Consider the following 26222-nt stretch of genomic DNA (forward strand, 5'->3'; position numbering starts at 1 on the left):
AGCAGAAGGGAAAGAGAGGATAATGATTTGAGAGAAAGATTTTTGAAAATGAATGTTATTTTATATACTCTCTTAATGTATGATTTAATTGTTATTTCTAGTGAAATTCCCATTTCAACTAGATGATTAATACTCCTATTTTAATTTGTAATTTTGGAGAAAAATCATTAAAAATCCTTATTTTCCATTATAAATGGTCAACCCTTGTCATAATTCCACAAATTCTGCAATCCAAGAAACTAGTGAAAGGTTATTTATTGGAGAGTTTAATGAAAGGAGAAACACTGAAAAATACCAGTCTCTGCACCCATTTCAATCAATGACTTTCCCTTCAGTTTAATGCCAACTAAGTAAGCAAGCAGCATGGCCATCAAAATATATCTTGAATAACTCAAATAGATTTGTCAGAGTTTATAGTGCCTCCTCCATTATTTTCTCCTTATCTAGGTTTATTACTCATCCCTTATTATCATTTAATTTACTTGATAGTATAATAGTATCTTATTCATGTACAAGGATAATCATGTATTTTTATATGTGCAAAAAGCAATAAAATATCCTTATATCATGTAATACTCACTAAAAAGAATGAATACAAATGCAGGGTACATCACAAGGACGCAATTTCCATTTGCTCACACATTAATGTATTAGTGAATATCTAGTTTTTCAGATATGTCTGTTTCAAAAGGAGAAAGATCATGGCAAGCTAAATTTTTGCCCAAATCAAATTCTGAATATTACCGTGCAGGAAGAAATGATGTATGAGATGAATACAAGAGACACATGTAAAGAAGCACGGATACAGAGTGAAGCAAGTGGAGCCAACAGTACACTCAATAACTGCAACAATGTATACACCAAAAAATCCAAAGTGAATTTAACAAAACTATAAACGACAGAACCTGAAAGAAGAGACACAAGGAAAAAACCCCTAACCTACCCTCTGTGGAGGTGGGAGGGCGACGGCTCTTACAAACTGCACCTGTTTGGGGGCTTTTTCAATGCATTAATCAGTTATGCTGATTTTTCCCCTCTTTAAAAAATATTATTTTTTTATATAGGATAGTTTTGTGGGAGGGAGAGAAGGAAGAGTATTTGGGATAACTATGATGAAGGAAGAAAATATGTATGAAAACTTAAATTGAAAATCTTTTGTTGCAACAAAACCAAAGTAAAATAAGGGAAGCTGCTGATGGGGCCAAGGGAAGGAATCAAATTTCTATGACAAGGATAGAACATTTAAGATACACAGGAAGCAAATACAATTATATGAGACAGGAGCCATTGCCTAATGGAAAAATAGTCAAAGGATATGAACAGTTCTAAAAAGAAGAGCTGCAAACTATGAATACCACATAAAAGCTAACAGTGTTGAATTGCTTTTTCTTCTATTTTTCTTTCTTATTCTTTGTTACAAGGGATGTTCGCTGAATAGGGTATAGGGGAAAGGGCATGTGAGAATAAAGATTATGTTAAAAAAGATATATACATATATAATATTTAAAAAGAAAAATATATTAAAATGTGAAATTTCATTCTCTTCTAGATAATAAATTTACTAATTTGACTTGAACATAGCACTTTTGTTTCACCAAAATCAATTCTGCAATACATCACAACTGATATACGGCATTAATAATGACATCATCTAATTAGGAAACTAGCTGTTCAATGCAATTCTAATTACAATGAGCACAACACTCCACATATAAACATGGGGAAATGTCATATGACTTGTGCCTATTCAATAAACAAAAGAAACCACAAATTTTTTTACAAATGTCATTTTTCCCCCTGTGTGTATACATACGTAAGAAATCTATATTTAATATGCCATCATTAGGTACTATACGAAAACAAAACAACAAAATAGTATAGGATGCTCTTCCAAATGAGACTGGCATTGTGAAAAGAAAGCAATTAGGTTAGCAAGGAATAAAAGCCTGGGATCCTGTTTCACAGTACCACTGAAAACTGATTAAGATTCTGTGAAAAGAATAATACACTTAGTTTGAGAAGAGAATACTGTTCCTTGAACTAGTAGCTTTGAAACCAATATTAACAATGTAGTATTGTGAAGAAACTATTGCCAATTTTAGTAGATTAAATTTGTTACTCAATTATCCTTTTCTTGATCATCTGAATGTTGTTTGTTTAGACTATGCTACGTAGTAGCAAAGGAAAAAACCTGGATTGAATTTTTGACTAAATACTCAAGGCCCTCTAAATTTGGTAGATCACCAAGGTCTTTAAAGATCTTGTGGTGCTCATTCTTGTGTTCTCCCCTCTCCTTCCGTCCCTCTGTCCTTCTGTCTCTGTCTCAAGAAAGCTGAAAAAGATCTGCTCTTGGTATCATAAAGAGTTATTGACTTTACAGGTAAGATTTACATAGAAAGGTTGAGCCTGATAAAATACAGACAGCTAAATGCTTCACTGATTTAAACTCATATCTTGAATTCATGAAGACATATTGAAAAAGTCATTTGTGAGTTCAGAGAATGTTATAGTTCAAAGGCAGCTTAAAGATTATCTAGAATACCCTCTTCCTTTTACATATGAGAAAATTTTGGTTATTCAACAAACATTCATGAAGTGCCTACAACATCCTAGATACAGGGATACAGAGACCAAAACAAACAAACAAACAAACAAAAACCCAGCTCTTGCTCTTAAGAAGCTTATTACATTTTATCAGAGGAGGCATGCATCTATTTATGTAGACACAGTAGAAGGGCTGGAGATCAGTAAATGCAGAAAGTGGCTCTTCAGTTGAGTGTTGAAACAGATGTTCTAAGTGGCAGAGGTAAGAAAGGAGGACAAGATGTCCAGACATGAGGACAACTGAACCAATACAAAAAGACAGAAAAGGAAAGTAACATAAGGCCAATATGACTGCACAATAAAGTAGAGTGAAAGGGTGTAATGTGTAATAACTTAGAACTCCCACCATCCCTTCGCATTACCCAACCAGAATTATCAACTGAATCTTAGCAAGGCTTCACAGATTAGTTCAATCTATTCCCACTGCTACAAGTCCATTACTTCACTCTCGCACTTTTGCAATAGTATTCTAAGATTGACAGCTACATGAGACCTTAAGAGATCAACTAGTACAACCTCCCCTTTTGCAGGTGACTATCTAACTGTATCTATCAATATCTATGTACAGAGACAGATATAGATATGCCTGGGGAGTCTAAAAGAGTTACTCAAGATCACACAGGCAATAGTAAGTGTAAAATGTTTGCACTGACAGCACACATACTAAAACTGGAACAACACAGACACAACATTCACTTTAAAAGAGTACCTTCAACAAAGTTGCAAGGTAGAAACTAAGTCTACATCAATAATCAGAATTTCTGGATACTGCCAACAAAATCCAACAGGAAGAGATAAAAAGAAATTTCATTTAAAATAATAAATATATAAAATATACTACAGTGCATAAATAAGATGTAAGATCCTTAGGTGACTCTTTACCTAGATACAGGGATCCTAAGGACATAATCTCAAAACACTCCTTACAGTAAAAGAATTAAATAATTGGAAAAATATGAAGTGCTCATGAAATAGGCTGAGCCAATATAATAAAAATGACAATACTACCAAAATTAATCTACTTACATAATGCCATGTCTACCAAATCATCAAACGACTACTCACAGAACTAGGAAAAAATGAAAATGAAATTCATTTGGAGGACTAAAAGTCAAAAATCTCAAGAGAAATATGAAAAGATAGAAAACAAGTATGACTGGAAATACAAGATTTCAAACTACACAACAGAACAGTAATCAATAAATCTATTTGGCACTGGTTACATAGAGAAGGAGAATCTACAAAACAGATTAGATACATAGCGTATAGAAGGCAAACAAATCTAGCACCCTAGTTTTCAATAATCGTAAAGATTCCAGGTTCCTGAGGGTAAGAACACATAATTCATCAAAATCTGTTGGGAAAACTGGAAAGGATTTCCAGGTTAGCAGGAATTAGATATAGTCCAACAACTCACACCACATACTAAGATAAGTTCCAAATGGATAAATGACTCGGTTGTTGTCCTTCGTTCTTGAAGAGGATCAAAATGACATCACCATGATAAAATTTCAGTGTGTCCAACAGTGGCTGATCAGAACACTACGAGCTCAGAATGCTCTACCACAGGTTGGGCACAGATAGTCAGTGTAGAATATTTGGGGTGGATACTCCAAATTTATGCATCCTACAATTACTTTGTGCTATCTCAATTCTGCTTTGCTCATGGAGCACAGCACCCTTTCTGATGTGGGCATGTCATGCTGAGCGGTCTGTGCCTCTGTCTCCCATGTTGCACAGTCAAATCCAAAGTTCTTGAGAGACACCTTGACAGTGTCCTTGTATCACTTCTTCTGACCACTATGTGAATTGCCTGCCCCCTGTGAGTTCTCCATACAACAATCTTTTTGGCAAGCACAGATTTTGCATTCGAATAACGTGGCCAGCCCATCTGAGGTGCACTGTCTGAAGCACAGTTTGAAGGCTTGGCAGTTCAGCTTGAGCAAGGACTTCAGTGTCTGGTACCTTATCCTGCAATCTTCCTAAGGTAGTTCAAATGGAAGCTATTCAGTTTTCTGACATGAAGCTGGTAGACTGTCCTGGTTTCACAGGCCTATAACATTGAGGTCAGCACAACAGCTCTATAGAGCTTCAGTTTGGTAGTCACTCTAATACCTCTTCTCTCCCAAACTTTTCTTTGGAGCCTCTCAAATACTGAGCTTGCTCTGGCAATGCATGTGTCAATTTTATTGTCAATGTGTACATCCCTGGAAAGTACCCTACATCAACGTAAGAACTTATCCCCAACATTCAAAACTTCTCCATTTGTTGTAATCGATGGTCCCACATATGGATGGTGTGGTTGGTGGCTGATGGAGCACCTGTGTTTTCTTGGTGTTAATTATTAGGCCAAAATTAGCACAGGCAGCAGAGAACTGATCCATACTTTGTTGCATCTCAGCTTCGGAGGCCACATTGAGTACACGATCATCTGCAAACAGAAAATCGTGTACCAACACTCCCTCCACTTTGGTCTTGACTTATAGCCTTTCAAATCAAAGAACTTAGCATCAGTATGGTCGTTGACCTTGAGGCAATGTTTTCAGTCATGTTGTCAAATAAATGACTTAATATATTAACAGCTATTAAGTGTTTATAAAATGCCTACAATGCATCAGGTAATGTGCCTAAGTACTCAGGATATAACAGAGGGCAAAAAATAATCCCTGCTGTCAAGGAGCTTACAGTCTAATGGGGAAGAAAACATGAAAACAACTATGTGCAAATATATATACATTTGTGTGCGTGTGATAAATTGCGGATAATCAATATAGAAATAGCAAGGAGGCCAGTGTCAGTGGATCACAAAGTGAGAAAGGTTTAAGAAGACTGAAAAAGTAGAAAAAGAAGGTTATAAAGAGCTCTGACAACTAAAGTGTTATATTTGATCTTGGGGGTATTAGAGAGACACTGCAGTTTACTAAATAAGGAGGTAACATGGTCAATCAGATCTGTGCTTTAGGACGATACATCGGACATATGAATGGATTCGAATGGGGAAAGAGATTTGAGGCAGAGAGATGAATAAGAACACTACTGCAATAGTTTAGGTGCTGACAGCCTACTGAAGAGTAGTAGCGGTATTAGAGAAGGTAAAACTGACAGAAATTGCCAAAAGACTGGATATGGGGTAAGGGTGAGAGACTGAATAGTTGAAGATAATAAGTAGGTTGTGTGTCTGGGTCATTTGAGAGGATGACGGTATGTATCTTCAACAGTAATGACTAAGTTTGGAAGAGGTTAAGATGTGAGGAGAAAAATAATGAGTTCAAGATTTGAACATTGTGAGTACAAGGTCAAATATAAAGAAATTAGAGGCACAAGGAAGGAATTATCTTTCAGATCTACAGATTTAGAGGTAGTGCAGTGGATAGGATGCTGGACTTGGGAGTCCAGAAGACATGGATTTGAATCCTGTCTCAGATACTACCTAGCGAGTGAGTCCTGGATGTTTCTTCAATGCGTTCCTCAACAGTAAAATCAGCATAAAAAGAACACCTACTTCACAGTGTTGTTGGTATGGGTAAAAAGTATAAAACACTTTGCAAACCATAAAATGCTATATAAAGTTAGCTATCATAATCATCATCAATGGATGTTAAAGATAGGGGAAGAATTCATGATCAAATAAAGGATGGAGAGGATCACAGAAGATAAAATAAGACAAATTTGATTGTATACAATTAAAAAGCTTTTACACAAACAAAACCAATGCCTCCATGATTAAAAAAGATAACACTACCTTGGAAAAAATCTTTGCAAGAAGTATTTCTGAGACAGGTCTCATTTCTAAGATACTTAAGGAAACGATTCAAATTTATAAGAATAATAGGCATTCTCCAATTGCCAAATTGACAAAGAATATGGAGCTTTGAACTGGTGCAGCCATTCTGGAAAGCAGAAAGTTACCAAGCTGTACATACCTTTGACCCAACAATACCAATATTATTTCTATACCTCAAAGAGATCAAAGAAAGAGAAAAAGCATTGTCATCTTATACAAGAAATATTTAAAGCTTTTCTTTTTGAGGTTGCAAGAAATTAGAAACTAAGAGAATGACCATCAAACAGGGGAGGACTGAATAAATTATGGTATTATAAATGCAATGGAATATTATTGTGCTATAAGAAATGATAAGATTGTTTCAGAAAATATATAATAGTAATATTATATATAAAAATATAAAAAATTATAAACAGTTTATAAGATATTGATCTTATATATTCAATATGTTCACACTGAATATATTACTCAAAATCCAACCCTACTTAAATCAATTAATCAGAAAGTATCTATGAAGTACTTAGTATATACTAGGCTCTGTAGTTATGATTTAGGATAAGGCAAAAACATTCTCCTAGGAGTTCATAAATTAATGAGAAAAATGACATTTAAATAATTAGATACACACAAGATACATATTGAGTAGAAAACTGTTTTATGAGGTAAGTCTCTTGGATATGAGAAGGACACGGAGAAATTAAAGTGATATAAAACCAAAAAAAATCAATTAAAATTTTAAAAAAGGTATTTACAGAATAAACAGAGAGAAGTTTTGGAGAGAAAAGCTGAGGATCCTAGGAAAAGTCCATTGTAGAAGATGAAATCTGAACTCAAAATCGAAGGAAGGGGAAATTAGGAGGCCAAGGTGAGGAGAGAGGATTCCAGACATAAGTGACACTGTGCAAAGGCACAGTGATGGTAGATATCTAACAAGGTAAAAAGAAATGAAAGTTCATTACATGAAAGTATAATCAACTCTTCTCCAAAACATATTCTATTTCTGCCTGTTCCCATAAGAAAATACGTCCAGAAAAGAGTACAATAAAGAATTGCTTTGAAAGTTGATTATGATTAAGTTGTATGTATTAAAGATCCTGTTGGAGGAAACAATATCACAGCTATCTCATTTTTTATTAGAAATCAGGCATCTTTAAAAAAAAATACTCTTCTCTCCAGTCATATAAACCAAAAAAATTGGTTAATAATTGTCCTAAGAAGAGTTACCCCTAATAACTCTCATAGGGAAAAATTTTGGGGTGATTTACAAATTGAAGAGCAAAGAATTGTTAAAGCTAGTCAATCCATAGAGGATGTATAGAGAAAAATAAGGACTCATGATTTAATATCATTAATAAATTTCCAATAATATCAGATGTACAAAGAATTTTTTACGTAGTATGGATGTTTGGAAAGCCAATCTAGGTTCTTGTTATCTCACTTCTACTGAGCTATTATTAACAACATAGAGCCTTCAGGGAACAAATTTCCTATTGCAACACTTCGAGCTAATCCTGTTTCCCACATTCCCTTTTCCTACTTACTGTCTTGCAATTCTGAAACAGAAGGAACCAAGATAACTACTCCAACCTATATTTTTTCAGGCTACTAGTTAATTTGGCCACATACTTTCAAAAGAAAGGATTGACTGCATAAACTGTCACTATTCTTATGCGACTGTTCTCATGTAAAAGGTAGTTGGGGCAAAAGGCAAATTTCTGTAACTAACTCCAGGCCATTACCTTGAATATTTTTCCTCCTTTCTATCCCCATCCTTAATTTTAGAAATAGAAAGAAATACAACAACACTTATCAAATGAATTTCAAATAGCAATTTATTTTGTTGTTTTAGCCCTACTCTTCACTATGGAAAATAAATTAACACATTTTTTTAAAAAAAGAAACAGTACACAAGAGCTTACAACCTACTTTTTCAGAAAAAGCAATGATGTGGATATGGTTCAAATATCTTAGTATTCTTCTATAGTATTAGTATTCTTCTATATTCAACTTCCACCTCACATTTTAGATTTTCCATTTGACCGTGTCCTTGTATTATTTTTATATTATGTACATTCAGATATAACACTACTATATTAGATTTATTTTGATATGAAGATGAATGCATAAAAGACTGAATTAATAAACTGTTGTTTTTTGCTGCTACTTCATCACCCTTAAAAAAATGTAATTAGATGACAAAACACATGCAGAATCCTGGATCTAGAACTGACTTTAGAAAAGATCTAATCCAACTCATTTTGCAGATTAAGAAACTGAGGCCCAGAAGACAGTTAATTAGCAGGAAAGGGAGATAAAACTGACCTCTAGAAACTCTACTTTTGGAGGCAAACTTCTAGCTACCCTGAAGTTTCAAAGGAGAATGATATTTGAGCTACATAACAAGGGATACAGCAGAACTCTTCTCAAAAATGCAATAAACTGGGGGCAGAGCTAAAATGGCAGAGTAGAAGGAAGGACCTGCTCTAGCTCTACCCCCATAGCCCAAAATAATACCTGTAAAAATGACTCTCAACAAATTCTACAACAGCAGAAGTCACAAACTGACAGAGTGAAACAGATTTCCTGCCCAAGACAGCCTGGAAGGCTGATAGGAAAGGTCTATCACACTGGGCTCAGAGCAGAGCACAGCCCAGCCTGGGCCACATGGCAAGCTTCAGGGTGGGAATCATGGACAGCAGCTGTGGTTTCCATATTTCTCAACCCACAAACACTAAAGACAGCTTCAAAGGTCAGTAAGAAAGCTTTCACCTGGGTGAGAGGGGAGCTTGGTCTGGCCCCAGCCCCAGCCCTAGGGTGGCAACAGCCACTGTGCCTGTAGCAGTAGTATCCACTTTTGGAGCCCTCAGCCTAAAGACCCTGGGAAATCAAGCAGCTGATTTGGATCTCAGTCTGGAGTGGCAGTCCTGGGCAGAGGGGAAACACTGGCGCTGGCGTGGTGGAGCTGGTGGTGGCTGTGGAGAAGGAACCCTACTTACAGATCCTGGGCAGAAAAGACTGCTTGTGATTGCTCACAGACCAGAGTACAAGCCAGGAGAGGAGTAAATTCCTCTCCCTTGATTGTGCCACCTTGGAAGAACTGATAACTTACAGGTCCTAGAGATATCTCAGAGAATGGTTGCACAAAACTTCTGAAGCCTAGGACAGTATACCTTCCACTTGACAAAGGACTCAAAAGTTAAGTAAGTGGCTGGGAAAATGTCCCAAAAAGGGAAAAAAAATAAGACTATAGAAGGTTACTTTCTTGGTGTAAAGGTATTTTCTTCCATCCTTTCAGATGAGAAAGAACAATGCATACCATCAGAGGAAGACATAAAAGTCAAGGCTTCTCCATCAAAAATCTCCAAAAAAAAATATGCAATGGTCTCAGGCCACGGAAGAGTTCAAAATGGATTTTGAAAATCAACTAAGAGAGGTGGAGGAAAAATTGAGAAGAGAAATGAGAGCGATGCAAGAAAATCATGAAAAGCGAGTCAACAGTTTGCTAAAGGAGACCCAAAGAATGATGAAGAAAATAATACCTTTAAAAATAGACTAATCCAAATGGCAAAAGAGGTCCAAAAAGCCAATGAGGAGAAGAATGCTTTAAGAAGCAGAATTGGCCAAATGGAAAAGAAAGTTCAAAAGCTCACTGAAGAAAAGAGTTCTTTAAAAAATAAAATGGAGCAGATGGAAACTAATGACTATGAGAAACCAAGAAATCATAAAACAAAACCAAAAGAATAAAAAAAACATTGAAGACAACGTGAAACATCTCAATGGAAAAACAACTGACCTGGAAAATAGATCCAGCAGAGATAATTTAAAAATTATTGGTCTACCTGAAAACCATGATCAAAAAAGGAGTCTAGACATCATCTTTCAAGAAATTATCAAGGAAAACTGCTCTGATATTCTAGAACCAGGGGGCAAAATAGAAATGGAAAGAATTCACTGATCACTTCCTGAAAGAGATTCCAAAAGGAAAACTCCTAGGAATATTGTAGCCAGATTCCAGAGTTCCCAGGTCAAGGAGAAAATATTACAAGCAGCCAGAAAGAAACAATTCAAGTATTGTGGAAATACAATCAGGATATCACAGGATTTATCAGCTTCTACACTGAAGGACCGAAGGGCTTGGAATATAATATTCCAGAGGTCAAAGGAGATAGGATTAAAACCAAGAATCACCTACCTATACAGCAAAACTGACTATAATATTTCAGGGGAAAAATATAGAATTTCAATGAAATAGAGGATTTCCAAGCATCCTTCGTGAAAAAACCAGAGCTGAATAGAAAACTTGACTTTCAAATACAAGAATCAAGAGAAACATGAAAAGGTAAAAGGAAAACAGGAAAAAGAAGCCTTAAGGAACTCAATAAAGTTGAAGTGTTTACATTCCTACATGGAAAGATGTTATTTGTAACTCATAAAACCTTTTTCAGTATTAGGGTTGTTAGAGGGAATACATATGTAGGCATGTATGGGTATGTATGTATGTATATATTATATATGTGTAGGTATATATATGTACATGGGTGTGTGTGTGTGTGTGTGTGTGTGTATGTGTATGTATAAACACACAAAGGGCACAGGGTGAGTTGAATATGAAGGGAGGATACCTAAAAGAAATACAATAAAATTTACTGTTGAATGGAATGTACTAGGAGTAAGAGAAAGGGAGAGGTAGAATGTAGCAAATCATCTCACATAAAGGAGGGAAGAAAGAGCTTTTACAATGAGGGGAAGAGGGGGGAGATGATCCCCTCATGGGATTTGGCTTAAGGAGGAATAACACACATTCCATTGTATATAGAAATCTATTTTACCCTGCAGGAAGGCAAAGGGGAAGGGGATAGGAGAGGGAAAATAATAGAAGGGACAGTAAATTGGGGAAAGGGATAATCAGCAGCAAACACTATTGTGGGAGGACAGGTCAAGGGAGAGAATGGAATAAACTGAGGGCAGGACAGGACAGAGGGAAATGTGTGGTTAGTCTTTTACAACATAACTATTATGGAAGTGCTTTGCATTGTTACACATGTATGACATATTGAATTGCTTGTTTTCTCAATGAGGGTGGGTGGCAAGAGAGGGAGAGAGGGACTCAAAGCTTTAATAATGAATGTTAAAAATTGTTTTAGCATGCAACTGGAAATTATAGGCAATGGAGTATAGAAATCTATTTTGCCCTAGGGAAAGAGAGAGGAAGGGGGATGGAAGAAGGATGGGTAATAGAAGGGAGGATAAACTGGAGGAAGGGGTGGAGGGGTGGGGAGAGATGGGGAGAAAATTTTGAATTCAAATTCTTGTGGAAGTGAATGTTGAGAACTGAAAATAAACAAATTTTTTAAAAATGCAATATATTATTTCTGCCATCTCTTTCTAATGCACCTGTGTAACAGTGCTATTTGTCATCACTATTCTTAAATGCTGGCAAAACAACAAATGCCAAACAAGAATCAGAAGCTCATTTTAACACGTTAGATGTTAATCTCACTAGGTCTCTACTTTGCTTTAATACTTTACTTTAGTAACCACTTTATAAAAGTAGACAATATCCACTGGCAAGGAAGAGAAGGTATGAGTGTAAATAGGGTTAGCCAGGTTCTGCTTTGATAGAACACTTCAAAAGAACCACAGACCACTTAGATTTGGAACATGTCATTGTCTTCTGAAGATTAAATATCTGTTAAAATGCAATCACGTCTAACTATGATCTTAAAGAAAAAAAACTGTGTATCTTACTGATAACTATATGTGTCTATATCTATGTCTGTACAGTCCCATATAATTGCACTGCTGATATAAGTGTACTTCACTATCTCATTTTACTCTAAAGGTGTTTCTGAAAAACATATGGCAGCTGCTTGTAAAGAAAATTCTTTTGTACAGTAAAATTATCTGCTTATAGTTTTCACATCAATTCTTTAAGTGAAGCATAGCTGCATAATACACATTTTAAAGAGTGATCCTTAAACTGAATGACAAAAATAGTCACAGCTTGCATTCATATCATACTTCGAAGTTTACAAAGAGCTTTCCTCACAACAATTTTTGAAGACAGGTACCACTTGTCATTATTTTCCCCTAAGCCACTAAAAAAGTTTGCTGTTACTTGGGGCAAAGAATCAGATCATATCATCAGGCTATGTGAAATCCATGGATTCTACTAATAGTTCATAAAGTGGGAGAATTAAGTAACCTACCATGCTATTTACCAGAACAAAGGTGACAAGGACATTTGGAGTGGGGGAAAAAAATCTCTAAGATCCAAGAAAATACAGCAAGAATGTCTAGTGGAATGTTTCATCGCATCCACAAGATGGTTAAAAATATTAATGAATAGACCTGTAACTCCAACTATCTAGCAATAATGTCTAACTCAGCTAATGTTTCTAACAAGTTGTAAGGCAAATATCAAAAAGAAAAAAGAAAGACTATTAAAGGATAAAGAGGAAACCAAACATGAAATTTTATGGAACAAAAGACCTACTTACCATGGACTTGGTTGATTTCTGAATTCTGGGAAAGAATTTCATCTGCTAATTTTTGAGCGGTTGGCAAAACCTCCGTGTGGTGCACTGTGATCAAATACTGTACAAATTTTTGTAGTTGGTCTCTGTTCATTTGAAAGAGAGTCTCTGAAATGGGAAGATGCAGTTTGACCTGATCTGGCTTGCGGATGCGATATAAAGAAAGTGCCACAACGTGGGCACAGTAAAATATGTCCTTGTTTCCACAGCTACAGGTCACTGAGGTAATCTTGCAGCGATCAAAGCTGATAGCTACGTTGCAAACAGTTTCTGGCTCCGATTGCATTGCAGGTTCTGTCACTGTGCCGCTCAAGTGGAAACCTATACAAAAGAAAGGGAGAAAATTTAGCTCATACAAGAAATACTTTTTTGTGGTGTCATAATTCTAAGAAAAATCATTGTACTTTTAGCAGCAGCCAAACATTACTTATGTAGTTCAGATGTATTTTACTTCCTAAAATAAAAGTTTTCAATCATAGTAAAGTAAGCTAATAAAATTAAATATTAACCCTGTCATATTACTCTTATCATATATAAATCTATATAAGTTTTATAATAAGCAAAGTAAAAAAAACCCTAAGACTACAATAACCCAAAGAAGTAAAACAGGATCACATATTTAGTGATTATTTACTGAACAATAAGTCATTATTTACTGTAACTTACCCTCTTGGCTGTGCCTAACACAAGTTACTAATGATGATCTAAATGCCAAATCTCGTCATCATTTTTCAATCCTCATTCTTGGCCTCTCTGTAGCCTCTGACATAGTTATTGCCTTCTTCTCCTTGAAACTCTCTTCTCTCTGGGTTTATGGGACACCACTTTCTCCTGGTTCTCCCAACTATCTCATTCCTTTTCAGCCTCCAAGGTTATGTCCACTAACCATGAATGTCTCACAGGGTTCTTCTATCCTGGGCCCTCTTCTCTTTCCATACTGTTTCACTTGGTGATCTCATTAGCTGCCATGGATTTAATTACCATCTCTATGCTGATGATTCTCAAATCCTAATTATCCTGCTCTAACCTCTCTGCTGACTCTAATCTCACATCTCCAATTGCCTTTTAGATATCTTGAAATGGATGTCCAGTAGACATCTTAAACTAAATATGGCCAAAACAGAACTTCTTATCTTTTCCCCTAAGCCTTCCCCTCTCCCCTAGCCTACTTTCCCTTATTACTGTATAATGTACCCCATCTCCCCAGACTCATAACCTGGGTGTTATCCTCAACTCCTAACCATCTTTCACTACCACCCCCATTCAATCTCTTGCCAAGGCCTTTCAATTTTACCATTCCAACAACTCTCAAATATGCCCCCACTTTCTCTTGATACTGCCACTACCCTAATGCAGGACCTCAACACCTCGTGCCTAGAATGCCAGCTGGTCAGCCCACCACAAGTCTCTCCCCACTCTGGTCTATGCTCTGTTCAACCACTAAAGTGATTATTTTTTAAGTATAATTCTGACCATGTCATCCCCAAACCAGCGCTTTCCTGTCACCTACAGGATCAAACACAAAATTCTCTTTTTGGTATTCAAAGAAAGTTCTTTATAACCAAGTCCCTCACCTTTCCTGTCTTCTTAAACCTTTCTCCTTCCCCCCTATATACTCTTAGATCTTGTGACACTGATCTCCCTGCAGTTCCACTAACAAGACACTCCATCTCTCAGCTCCAGGCATTTTCTCTGGCTATCCCCTATACCTGGAATGCTCTCTTCTTATGTCTGTCTCCTGGTTTCAAGTCCCAACTAAAATCCCACTTTCTACAGGAAGCCTTTCCAATTACTTCCTAATTCTAGTTCCGACTCTCTGTTAATTATTTCTTATTTATTTTCTATAATTATTTTCCATTTATACTGCATATAGCTTATTGTCTCCCCTATCAAAGACTGTGAGCTCTTCAAGGGCAAGTTCTATCTTTTATCATTCTTTGTAATCCAAGAGCTTAGCATAGTAGCAAGCACACAGAAGGTATCTAATTAATGCTTATTGATCAACATCTGATAAATGAAATAGAATTAGAAGAAAACAGAATTAGGAGAAAAAAGCAACACATAGCCTCCTCTTTTTTTTTTTTCAGTTACAGATATACTGCACCATATGTGTATATTAAATGCTTAATCCTGGAACAACAACAACAATATTCACTAGCTGAACTGCAGGAGCCAGAGTCTTTCACTCTTCTAAAAAGTAAAAGACAAACAAATTCAACATATTCCTATCTACTAATTTGCTCATTTCCACCCCCTTACATTCACTGAAACACCTTAGGAGTGCAAACCTTTTCAAATTCATGTAATCAGGATGCTCTATAATGTCCCTTCAGCTGGTCATCCAGCCTCTGCTTGAATACTTACAGTAAAATGAACACCAACTATTAGACGAGCATTCCATTCCACCATTAGCTTTAATTATTAGATTATTCTGCCCCATATTAGGCTGAAATCTGCTTCCTATAACTAGAATCCATTGATTCTAGTTCTGTTCTCTGTAGCAACAGTTTAAATCTACTCCATCTTTCACCTGATAGTTCTCTAAATACAATTAATTCTCGAAACACAATGAATAAAGATAATGATCATGTCTACCTTAGGAGTGTAATCTTCATTCAAGTTTTCTTCAAACCGGAATGGAGAGAAAACTTCAGCCCGTTTTTGCATCAGTCTCTATCTTTTGGATCAGCCTCTGCAGTTATCAACCCAGTAAGGTCCTCATAACCTCATATCCGGACTATTCTAATGGCCTCCTGGTTAGTTTCCCTGCCTCAGGTCTCCCTCTCCCCAGTCCAGTCTGTCTTCCACTCAGCTGTCAAACTGATCTTCCTAAAGTGCAGAAGATTGAGTCACCCCTCCCCTCAATCAACAAACTCCAGTAGATCTCCATTAACCTCCCAAATTAAATACAAAATCCTATTTAGCTTTTAAAGCCCTTCAAAACCTGCTCCTTTCCTGCCTTTCTGGTGTCCTTAGACTTTATTCCCCTCCACTCTGTGATCTAATGACTCTAGCCAATTTGCAATTCCTGCCAGAATACTCTCCCTTCTTCGGGCATTTATATTGTCTTATCTCAAATGCTGGGAAGTCTATTCCTCCTCATGTCAACCTTCTGGCTTTGCTACCTTCCTTCAAATCTCAGCTAAATCTCTAGCTTCTGCAAGAAGCCTTTCCTGGTCCTCCTTAATTCCAGCACATTCCCCCTAAAATTGTCTCCAGTTTCTCCTGTATTTATCTTGTTTGTACATAGATGCTTTTATGTTATCTCCCCCATTAGATTCTGAACTCCTTCAGAGCAGAGACTACTTTGGCCTTTTTTTCCCCTATTCCCATCACTTAACACAGGGCCTGGAACACAGGAGACACTTAATAAATGTTTGTTTACTGACCAACAAATATGAGGTATGTCCAAAATCAGACAATGAAAAGAATTCTGTAACAGCCTTCCTTAAAACTTCATGTTTTTCCTTCTACTATAGAATTCTCTAGGGTGAAATCCTAAGGGAGCAAGAAGGCAACTGAATTGGCTAATTAAATTTCTTAGCTCTAATTTCTATTATTAAGATAAATTATTTTACTAATCACTAATGAGGTGGTTTAAAAACACTTAAAGACAAAGGACTGGTCTTGGATATACAAGGTATCCTTAAAGTCTTAATATGATATTAAGCTAGAACTTAGTTACAAGGCAATAAATATTTGGGGCATATCAACTCTATAAAGCATCTATAAAGCAAGTTATAAAGGAGTTGGGATATATTCTGGTGGTGAGAATACTCAAAATGACAAAACTACTAAAGTGCAAAATATTCAAAAGCATGGGTATTTAAATTCATTTAATGAAATCACAAATAAAAGCAATGAAATGAGAAAATATCTCTGTCTAGGTGAAATATCATTTACCAGGTCTAGACACTTCAATACTACAGGGATCTCTGATTTCATTCCTCCATGAATGCATATCCCAACTCATCTAAAATTCAGTTTTGCCATAAGCTAAAAAAAATTCTGTCAACCTGGTGAGATATCTGTCCAAACTGAGCTAGGCTGATCTTATGACAAGAGATATATAGTCTGTCACTAGACCCTTAAGTTTCTTGGTAGGCTGATTAAAATTGTTTATGTACTTAATTCACTGCTTTAGGTATAAGTCAGGGGTTCTTCATTGGGTATACTATCAAAATGTCTAGTCAAAATAGAAGTGAACTAGATTTAGAAGATCACATGACTTAATGCAGCCCCAAATCCACAAATATCTATGATTTTTTCAAGTATTTTTCCAGAATAGGTGCCCAAAGTATACTTAAACACATTCAAAGTTATTTTAACTGCTATGTTTTCAAGGCCTCTCTGGCCCAGCTCCAAATTCCTGGTAGACAGCCAGTAGGGAAAAGAAACAAACAAGATCAATAATACTTAACTCTATAAAGCAGCAACAAATGTAAAGATTTAAATTATCTGCCCCATTACTTTAAACTCAGTTTTATACAAACTCCATCTTTTTCTAATATGAACAAATCCATTATTTACATTGTCTGACATATGCATCCCTCACAAAGGGGTGGCCACCCAGAAGAAGTAATCTAGCCAAACTCCACTTCTTACTCCTGGCTTTTCCAACAAGATTTAAAGTAATCTTACTTGAGTCTTATTTATCCTTGATAACCTAAATCTTGGATGGTCTCTCCCCACAAAGCATGTCCAAGTAGGAAGAAGTGCAATTACAAGATGCTCTTTTAAATTCTTTGCCTATTTCTCATTTTTACTTGTTAGTCAAGCACTTGTTAAGCACTTACTACATGTCATATACTGTGCTAAGTTCTAGACTATACAAAGAAAGGCAAAAACAAGGTCCCTGCCCTCAAGGAGTAACTATATACATGAGAAGGTTGAAAAAGATGGTGGAGTTTTAAAAGAAAGCAGTACAGACCTGCTTTCTCCCCAACTACACCAACAAAAGCTGAGAAAGAGCCCCAAAATGGACAGTGATAGAAAATCAAAGGAAAAAACCACAGTGAGTCGTATCTTCCAGCCCAAGAATACATATTCAGCATATGACCAGCCTAGGGTGGGCCTACAACTTGATCACTAACCCCACAGACCTGGGCTGGTGCCATACATCTTAGTAACAAGGGCAGGGACTGCAGACTGTGGCACAGAAGTGCAGAGGTGAGTCTAAGGTTTGTTACTCTGAACTGGCAGAACTTCCTATAGCTGGCAGACAGGTGCTGGGGCCAACAATTGTCTACTGGAACCCCAAACAGGAATAAGCCCGCAGCTGTGTTGCTGGATGAAAAGCCTGACAAACTCAGACCAGGAGGGCAGCAATCAGACTATATAGCCTAGAAGATTGTGCCTTTTGGGGCCCAATTAAGTTTGCAGCTCCCCAGCCTGAACCACTCAAGATTCCTGAGAAATACAAAACTTGATAACTGGTAAATAGAGTGGCAGGACCACAAGGCTGCAACATTTCCCTCAGAAGTGTGCAAAGTATAGTCATAATGCAAAGACCCAATTCAGGAAAAGCTGGACAAATGAGTGAACAAAAAAAAGGGGGGGAAGGCTATATGGAGCTACAGACAACCAAGACAAAAGCCCAGAAGAAATCAACTTCAAAACAGCTACAAGAAAAGAAAAGCATGGCTACAAGGTCAATTAGAATTCCTCAAAGAAATGAAGCAATTAACAACCTGCTTGTATATTCAAAAATAACTGGTAAAAACAGAAAGCAGGAAGAAGTAAATCAAGAGACTGATTTATAAGCATTACAAGAAAGCTAGGTGAGGCAATGGAAGGACTGCTGGACCTTCAGAAAAAACTGAGCTCAAACTCAGTCTCAAACACTTACTATAGCTATAGCTACAGGTCCCTGGAGAAATCATTTACGTTTTGCCTGCCTCAGTTTCCTTATCTGTAAAATAGGGATAATAACAGAAGGTATGAGTATAAAATGAGATCATATTTGTAAAGCTCCTTGCAAATATTAGTGATATATAAATGCTAGCTATTACAAGACCCTGACAGGATTAGTATCATTATTACATCTTCACTCATTTTCTCTATAGTACAATCTTAAAAGCTGATTTGGTTTAAGTCTAAAAATAAAGAGACGAGGAATTTTGCTTCAAAATGACTGTTGCATGCTCTTAATGGAAATGGTCTAATATAGTGTTTTCCTGTCCTTTGAAGTTCTTTCTACTGAACTATGGGCTTGTCTTCTTTCTCCCTATCTTTCTTTTTCCTAACAGAATATACCTCCCCCCTATCCCCCAAACAGCTGAGTTCCAACTACTTGGACACACTCAGAGCTCTGAAAATTAACTGAAAGTTTACGGCAGAAGTAAATAGACTGAGTACTCTTGTTGTGGAAGAAATAGCTGTTGTGAATTTTCATTTATAGCAATTTAGGGCCAGACAGCTGGAATAAAGTCTGTACTACTTGAAGATCAAAGAACACTCACTCAGACTTAGATTCTAAGATACTGACATTTTCGCTGACTGTTGATATCTAGATGAGTGGGTAGTATCCTTTCCCACAAATTTTCCATGTCTTCACTTAGAAATAGAAGAAGTGTTTTGAACAGAGTTGCCATTTCAGTAATTCTTCCCTATTTTTTTTTAAAGTATTAATACAGAAATGCCAGTTTTAAAAAACCATTCATCAAAACCTAAAATAATTAGTAAAGGAGATTTAAAGAACAGCAAAAGCCTTTTCCACACAGAACATCTGGGGAATCTATTCTTCTGGGTAGTTAAGCTTTTGCAATAGCTAAGGCCCCTTCTATTCCACGATTTTAATCCATAAATATTTGGAAGCTGGTTTCTGCTCCAGCTAAACTCACCTACCTATTATCCCTCAAAAAAAATAACTAATTGTGGAAGTAGGCGACGGCTCTCACAGTTCAGGGTGGACACAGTGGATACCATGCGTACAGTAGACCTTGCCCTGGTAATTTCAGTGTTGTATACACTAACTGTTACAAGTGATTTTTGGACTAGGGATTAGAAGATAGAAGAGAATGAACAAGAAGGGAAAGAGAAAGACACTGTTAACTGACTGTTCAAGAAAATGACTAAACAAATTTACTTGTGTTCCAAATCACGTCTTTAAAAAAGTCCTACTTTTACAAAACTACTTTACTATCCAAAACACTATGCTTGCTAACAATAGGAACTTTATTTTATTTCTTCCTAATGACTTGGAGTGCCTGGGCTGATTAACTTAGGTGGGCATTAACTGCCTTTCATTCTACAGCAAAGACTGAATGACCTTAATGACACCGTATGAAAGTTACAGTCAGAATTATAACAAAGATCTTGGGAAAGTCCTGTCTTCTAATCATAATTTTGCTTCTCTGCCTTCTTCATTTTTAAATGTATTTATTTGTGAATGATGCAGCATCTTTAAGTTTTTAAACTTTAGAATTCTAAAGCCCAAGCTTCTTAAAATTAGGATTTATGAACAACAAACTAAACATCCCACAGTTCTGACTATAGCCCATTCAAAGATGAAATTGATAAACCAATAGTGTGAGCTGGAAAAGGCTGACAATTATAGCAATTATCACTATATGAGCTCATTGATTTAAACATACAGAGAAGTCCAAAGAATTGGCAGAGAAAGCATAATACAGAGAAAAAAAGTTGGTTGGGACTGAAGAGAAAAACATTATGACTCTACCATCAACTAACTTCATGACCTGGGAAAAGTGAGTTAATTTCACCATGCCTCCATTTTGTCACTTGCAAAATGAGCACATTAGAAAGACGATCTCTGAAGATTTCTCAAAATCTAAAATTCCATCATTCTACCTGAGCAGGCAAGAAGCACCTACAAGACATTTACTGCTGGCATACTGAGAATTCTTTGTCAATACATTAATCAGGAGAAGGAGCTAGTACATGAATGCCATTGTTACTTCATCTCACTCTTAAAGTGCCTCATGAAAACACAGTTTTTTTGCCTCTTTCACAGAGGGATTGGGAGAGACGGGAAGAAACTGCTGATTAGAGGGGTTTTTTTTTGTACTTAGTGTATTTGTTTTTTAAAAATATGCTTGCTGGTGGTACGTGATTAAGCACATGTATATGAGTATATATCACTGTAAACTTAAAATCAACAGTTAGTTTACATGTAGATCTATCAGAGTTTTAAAGTTGTGCTCTTTAGACAGTCTCATAAAAGGATATGTCATACACACTTACTTTTGTAGTGTAAGGTTTTATTTAACATAAAAATGTACAAAGCAGATACTCATTTTCTTTGGTCCCACTCTAGCACCTAGATTGGTACTCTTTCTGCATTGACTTTATGGCTCTTGGAGGACATATTCTAAGCATCTATCTCACACTAAGATTTGCTGCACATGAAGGGCACCTGGAGCTCTTTAACAATGTATAGCTCAAATTTTCTGAATCCATTCTGAACCCATGTGTTGTCTTCTTTTTGCTTCCATAATCAACATTAGGCATAGAATTGCCTTTGCACTGTATTATGTGTCTTGGTTTGTACCAGTTTTGATCTTAACATATCTGACTGGTTTTAGTTGAACTTTTCAGTTTTCTTTTTGATTCTTTCAGGCTTCATGAGGAGTCTGAGGGTAGGCATATTGCTGGTGAAGTGATAGCAGTCCCCTCTGTGGAGAAGGGAGAGGAGATTGGAAAAAAGTAGAAAAGAGAAAGAGAGAGACAGACAGAGAATGCATAAATACCCTTTTAAGGAGGTGCAATGGATAAAGTGCAAGGGTCTGGAGTCAGGAAGTCTCACCTTCCTGAGTTCAAATCTGACCTCAGACACTTACTAGCTGGGTGGCCCTGGGAAAGTCACTTAGCCCTATTTACTCATCTATAAAATGGCAAACAACTTCAGTATCTTTGCCAAGAAAACCCTAAATGAGGTCACGAAGGCTCGAAGACAACTGAAACAACTGAACAGAGGATAACAATATAGTACACTGGGAAATTTAGTTTTTCACATTTAGAAATTTTCACTATTAAGGAAAATAGCTATAACAAGTAACCAAATTTAAATTTAAGAACAGATTAATTCTTCATTAAGTTGGTTCTCTGGTATAGTCATTCTTTCTCTAACTCAGAAGGAAAAAACACATTAATACTCTGGAAAGAAAGAAATTTATCTCTTCCCTTTAAAATAAAAACAAGTGTTGGAGAGGTTATCGGAAAGAAACGTCATTCAAAAAGACAGTCCTGAGGGAAGAGAGGCTTCTAGGTGACACAGTGAGTGCTGGACCTGCACTCAGAAAGTATTGAGTTCAAGCCTTTCCTAGATATACTAACTGTGGGATTCTGGGCAACACATTTAACCTGTCTGCCTCAGTTTTCTCACCTGTAAAATTAGGATAAAAACAGTACCTACATCCCAGGGTTGTTTTGAAGATCAGATGACATAATATTTGTAAAGCATTTCATAAGTTCTGAAATGTTGTATAAATAAGTCTTACTTTCTGCAACCCAGGACTAAAGAAATTCAAGGAAGATACGAGAAGTGGTAGGTAGTTTGTGGCAGCCAGATGATGACAGCTAAATAGAATTATTTCATAACAGAATTATTGTTCTTTCTATAGTCTGTCATGCTCTGTCAAACCCTCTACTTCCATTCTTTGTCTTATTACCATGGCTCCTCCTTTATTCATAAAATCTTTTTAAATTAAGCTCTTTTTGCTAAAAGGATAAGTCACATTTTCCTATTTCCTAGCAATCGCCATCCCCCCAGACTATATTCTTCAGCAACTTGTACTGCACTAATTCAGCATTTTACTAAATAGATTAAACTCTTAGACTACTGAATAAAGGAAGTCTAGTTAAAATAAAAAGGATGTAGTTTTAAAATCTCTTATGTAAAACTGTGGAAACCCACATTAGTCTACTTACTGGATCCCTTCCATGTCAGGATGAAGCATTAAAAGGATAGAGGCTAACTGAAATAAATGTCCTTATTTCCAGGCTTTCACAAGGTAACTTCTCCTCATGTAGGCTAATCATATGAAGTTTTATTCCCTTTTATAACAATGTTCATGCTAATGTAAATCATTTGTGATTTAGAAAACCAGAAATAGAAGATTACTATGCCTTAGAGGAGGAATAAACAACATTATACTAGGATCATAGGATTTAGAGATGGAAAGGACATTAACCATCATCTACTTTAATCCCCTTGTTTCATAGCTGAAGCCTCAAGAGCGGATATAACTTCCCCAAGGCCACAGAGGTAGTAAGCAGTATACCTGTAAATTGAATCCAGGTCCTGTGATATCAAAACTAAAACTATTCTGCCGTATCACACACTACTCAAGATTAAACTGGGATCCACATAACTAAACTGCCTCAAACGCTAATTCTAGATTTCCCAAAAAGTTGAGCGTTGTGTCTGTAAATACAAAAAATATTATTTGTGTATACCTTTAAGCATCAAATCTTTTTTAAGCTTTTTTTTATTTTTAGAAATAAAACTTTCTAAAGTGGATTGCAAGTTATCTTTCAAAACAAAATGCACTCAAAACAAAGAACTATTCCACTGAATGCATCCAATGAAGTCATATTTTGATGCCTTAGACTGGCATTAAAGTGGCTCTGAGTTCTCAGACTATTTCAGCACCATTTAATCTCTGGCAGAATATATGAAGTTGGAAAGTCTTAAAGCATGGGACCAGAGTCGGATTATGTGCTATTGTCCAGAGAGCAAATTAACTAAGTCTATAGAAAGTTGTGACCATAATGTTAGAAACCAAGTGATGTGCCTTCTTTTTTCTTTTCTTTTTTTTGGTCCCCAACAACTCATGAAGTAGAGTGTATGGAAAATATGGAACAGTTGGAATCTTCAGTTATTCCAGGATAATCACATTAATATAATCAAGGATTTTTTTAAAGTACCATAGAACTATGGCAATAAACCTTTAGTGATGATACAGATTAGTTATAACGTGGGCTATGCTGTTATACTACAGCGAGGTCCTAGAGGGGGTCACTGAGGTGTGTGGGCAGTTTGTTTCTACTCTAAATGGCTCCATGATATCATGCTTTTCAAATTCTGATGTCTACTTTGAATAGTTTTTTTGTCTCTTCCCTTAATATAAGTTTGCTGCTTCTCGCTGTGTGAACTTCATGGCATCCATTCTGGCTGTCCAAGAACTATTTTACTTAACTTTTCTTGTTTCTTAGCTACAGTCCAGTCAGCTATATTCTCAATATTATGGGAGTTACAGAAAAAGTGACTCAATACATTAAAAATCATTTGTAGGGCAAAATAAACTGTTCAAAGCTCTCCAAATGTATATCAACATGTCTTAAAATAAAAATTTTTTTCTATTCTACCTTCATGATACAACATATAGGCATAATGATCAAAATTCCAAGTATTTTAATCACCATTGCTCAAACTAACAAGAAAGGAAATTGTATTTTTCCCCTTTGGAATTATTATTTCTGTTCTATTATAATAGGTAATCCTATTTTGGTAAACTGATGAGATAATACGCAATCAAAATTAAAGTATTAGTCCTTTCCCAATCACCACATAAACTTCTCTCCCCCCAAAAGAATGAGAGAATGAACCAATAAGTCAAAGCTTATTGTTAAAATGCCTTCAGGACAGAAAAGTAAAAATCATCTGATTGTTTATTTGATTTTACAACATTACAAATTAAGATCTAAACCACAATGACACTTTGTTCCTTAAAGTATAATCCTTCAGTACAGGCAAATATGGAAATTTTCTAAAAGTGAAATGGAAAAAGACAAAAAAGCTGAAACTGAATCACATATCAAACAAACTACATTTGGTGAACAACACATGAGATATCAGATACTAAAATACTGTCCTGCTGGAAAGTCAAAATATTTAAAATACAAACTACAGTCTCCTTTTCCCCCCACACATCTGAAAGTAGCTGATTCTAGAACTTATTTCAGAAATTTTGCTGTTCATTCAAATTTATTAAAAATATTATTTAAAGTTATAGGTGAAAACTCAATGATGCTTCAGGAAATTGGCTGTCTTCTCTTTAAAAGAAAAAAATTGCTCCTTGCTTCTACGACTACTTTGAGACAAATCTTTTCTTTGAGTAAAAATAAGTAATTCACTTATACTGAAATTAGTATCACCAAGAAACCCACAGAAAGTCTACCAGGTCAGCATATTCTTTGTTCTCTATTAATACTTTTCCAGATCCAGTCTCTCTGCCACTAAGTAGCCTCCCTCATCCTTTAATCTTCATCACATTTCTTTGTATTACCCTGAGATCCTTGATGTCATCTACTGACTCTAGATCACTCTCCTTCCTTAGTTCAGTACTCTGTTCAGTCTTGTTTTCCCCCATTAAACTCTGTCCTCATACCTGAGGGTTTCAATAATTATCTAGCTGTTAATCTCCTGTCAAATTCAATTCCCATGACTTTAATTCCATCTACAAGTATATCCAATCAATACAGTAATTGATAGATTACCAATATCTCAGCAGTTTTTTTTAAACAAAATCAACCAACCCCTTTCCTTCCTCCTGGATTTTCTCTAACCTCTCCTTCAGTTTTTATCATACTGTCTCTCAGTCTTCCTCTTATCTGTCTGATTACTATTTCTAGGTTTCCTATGCTGGTTCATCATTCATCTTCCACTTAACAATTACGAGTGTTTTATCTCCATATCCTACCTCCCTTCCCCCACCCATAATTGTCCTTTTGCCCCTCCAAGCAAAGCTCTGGATTGTGCTTTCTTTCTTCTCCCTCCACACTCTCATGCCGTCCTATGACTTCACTTAGCACAGATGACTCCAAAAATCTATACACTTATACTAATTTATCTCTAGAACTCTGGTCCTACATCCAATAGCAGTGCAAACTCTACGTCCAAAATCTAAACCTGACTCTTCCTCAAAACTTTCTTATTAGGAACACTCCACAAAAATCCTCCCAATCACCCCAGTCCAAACTTCAGTCATCCTTGATTCTCCGTTCTCTTCCATCTCACCACTTAAATCTAATCAACCATCAAGCCTTGTCCATTATGCCTCCAAAATATCTACCTCTTGTAGCCATTCTCTTCTCAACATTCACATGGTCAGAGCCTTGGAGCAATTCTCACCTAGCCTAGTTTAATAGCCTCCTAACTGATGTGTTTTAGGTCTCTTACCTCTTGAGTCCATGCTCTACAAAACTACTAAGTAATCTTCTTAAGGTACGGTGCTGACCATGTTGCTCCTTTGCTTGAAAACCTTCAATATTTTCCTGTTATCTTTGGGATAAAACTCTTCAGCCAGGCATTTAAAGTTTTACATTCTTTTTCT

The 26222-nt window shown here is 36.2% G+C and overlaps 1 protein-coding gene across 1 annotated transcript in view; it reads right to left on the bottom strand.

Moving 5' to 3' along the window:
* Positions 1–26222, bottom strand: part of ZSWIM6 (zinc finger SWIM-type containing 6) — a 212778-nt gene that overhangs the window by 67680 nt on the left and 118876 nt on the right. Inside the window, exon 2 of the mRNA XM_072605559.1 lies at positions 12889–13245. Within this exon, the coding sequence (XP_072461660.1) occupies positions 12889–13245 (357 nt within the window). The remainder of the gene's footprint in view (positions 1–12888; positions 13246–26222) is intronic.

This window comes from Notamacropus eugenii, chromosome 4 (assembly GCF_028372415.1).
Source record: "Notamacropus eugenii isolate mMacEug1 chromosome 4, mMacEug1.pri_v2, whole genome shotgun sequence".
In the NCBI taxonomy this organism is placed as follows: Eukaryota; Metazoa; Chordata; class Mammalia; order Diprotodontia; family Macropodidae; genus Notamacropus; species Notamacropus eugenii.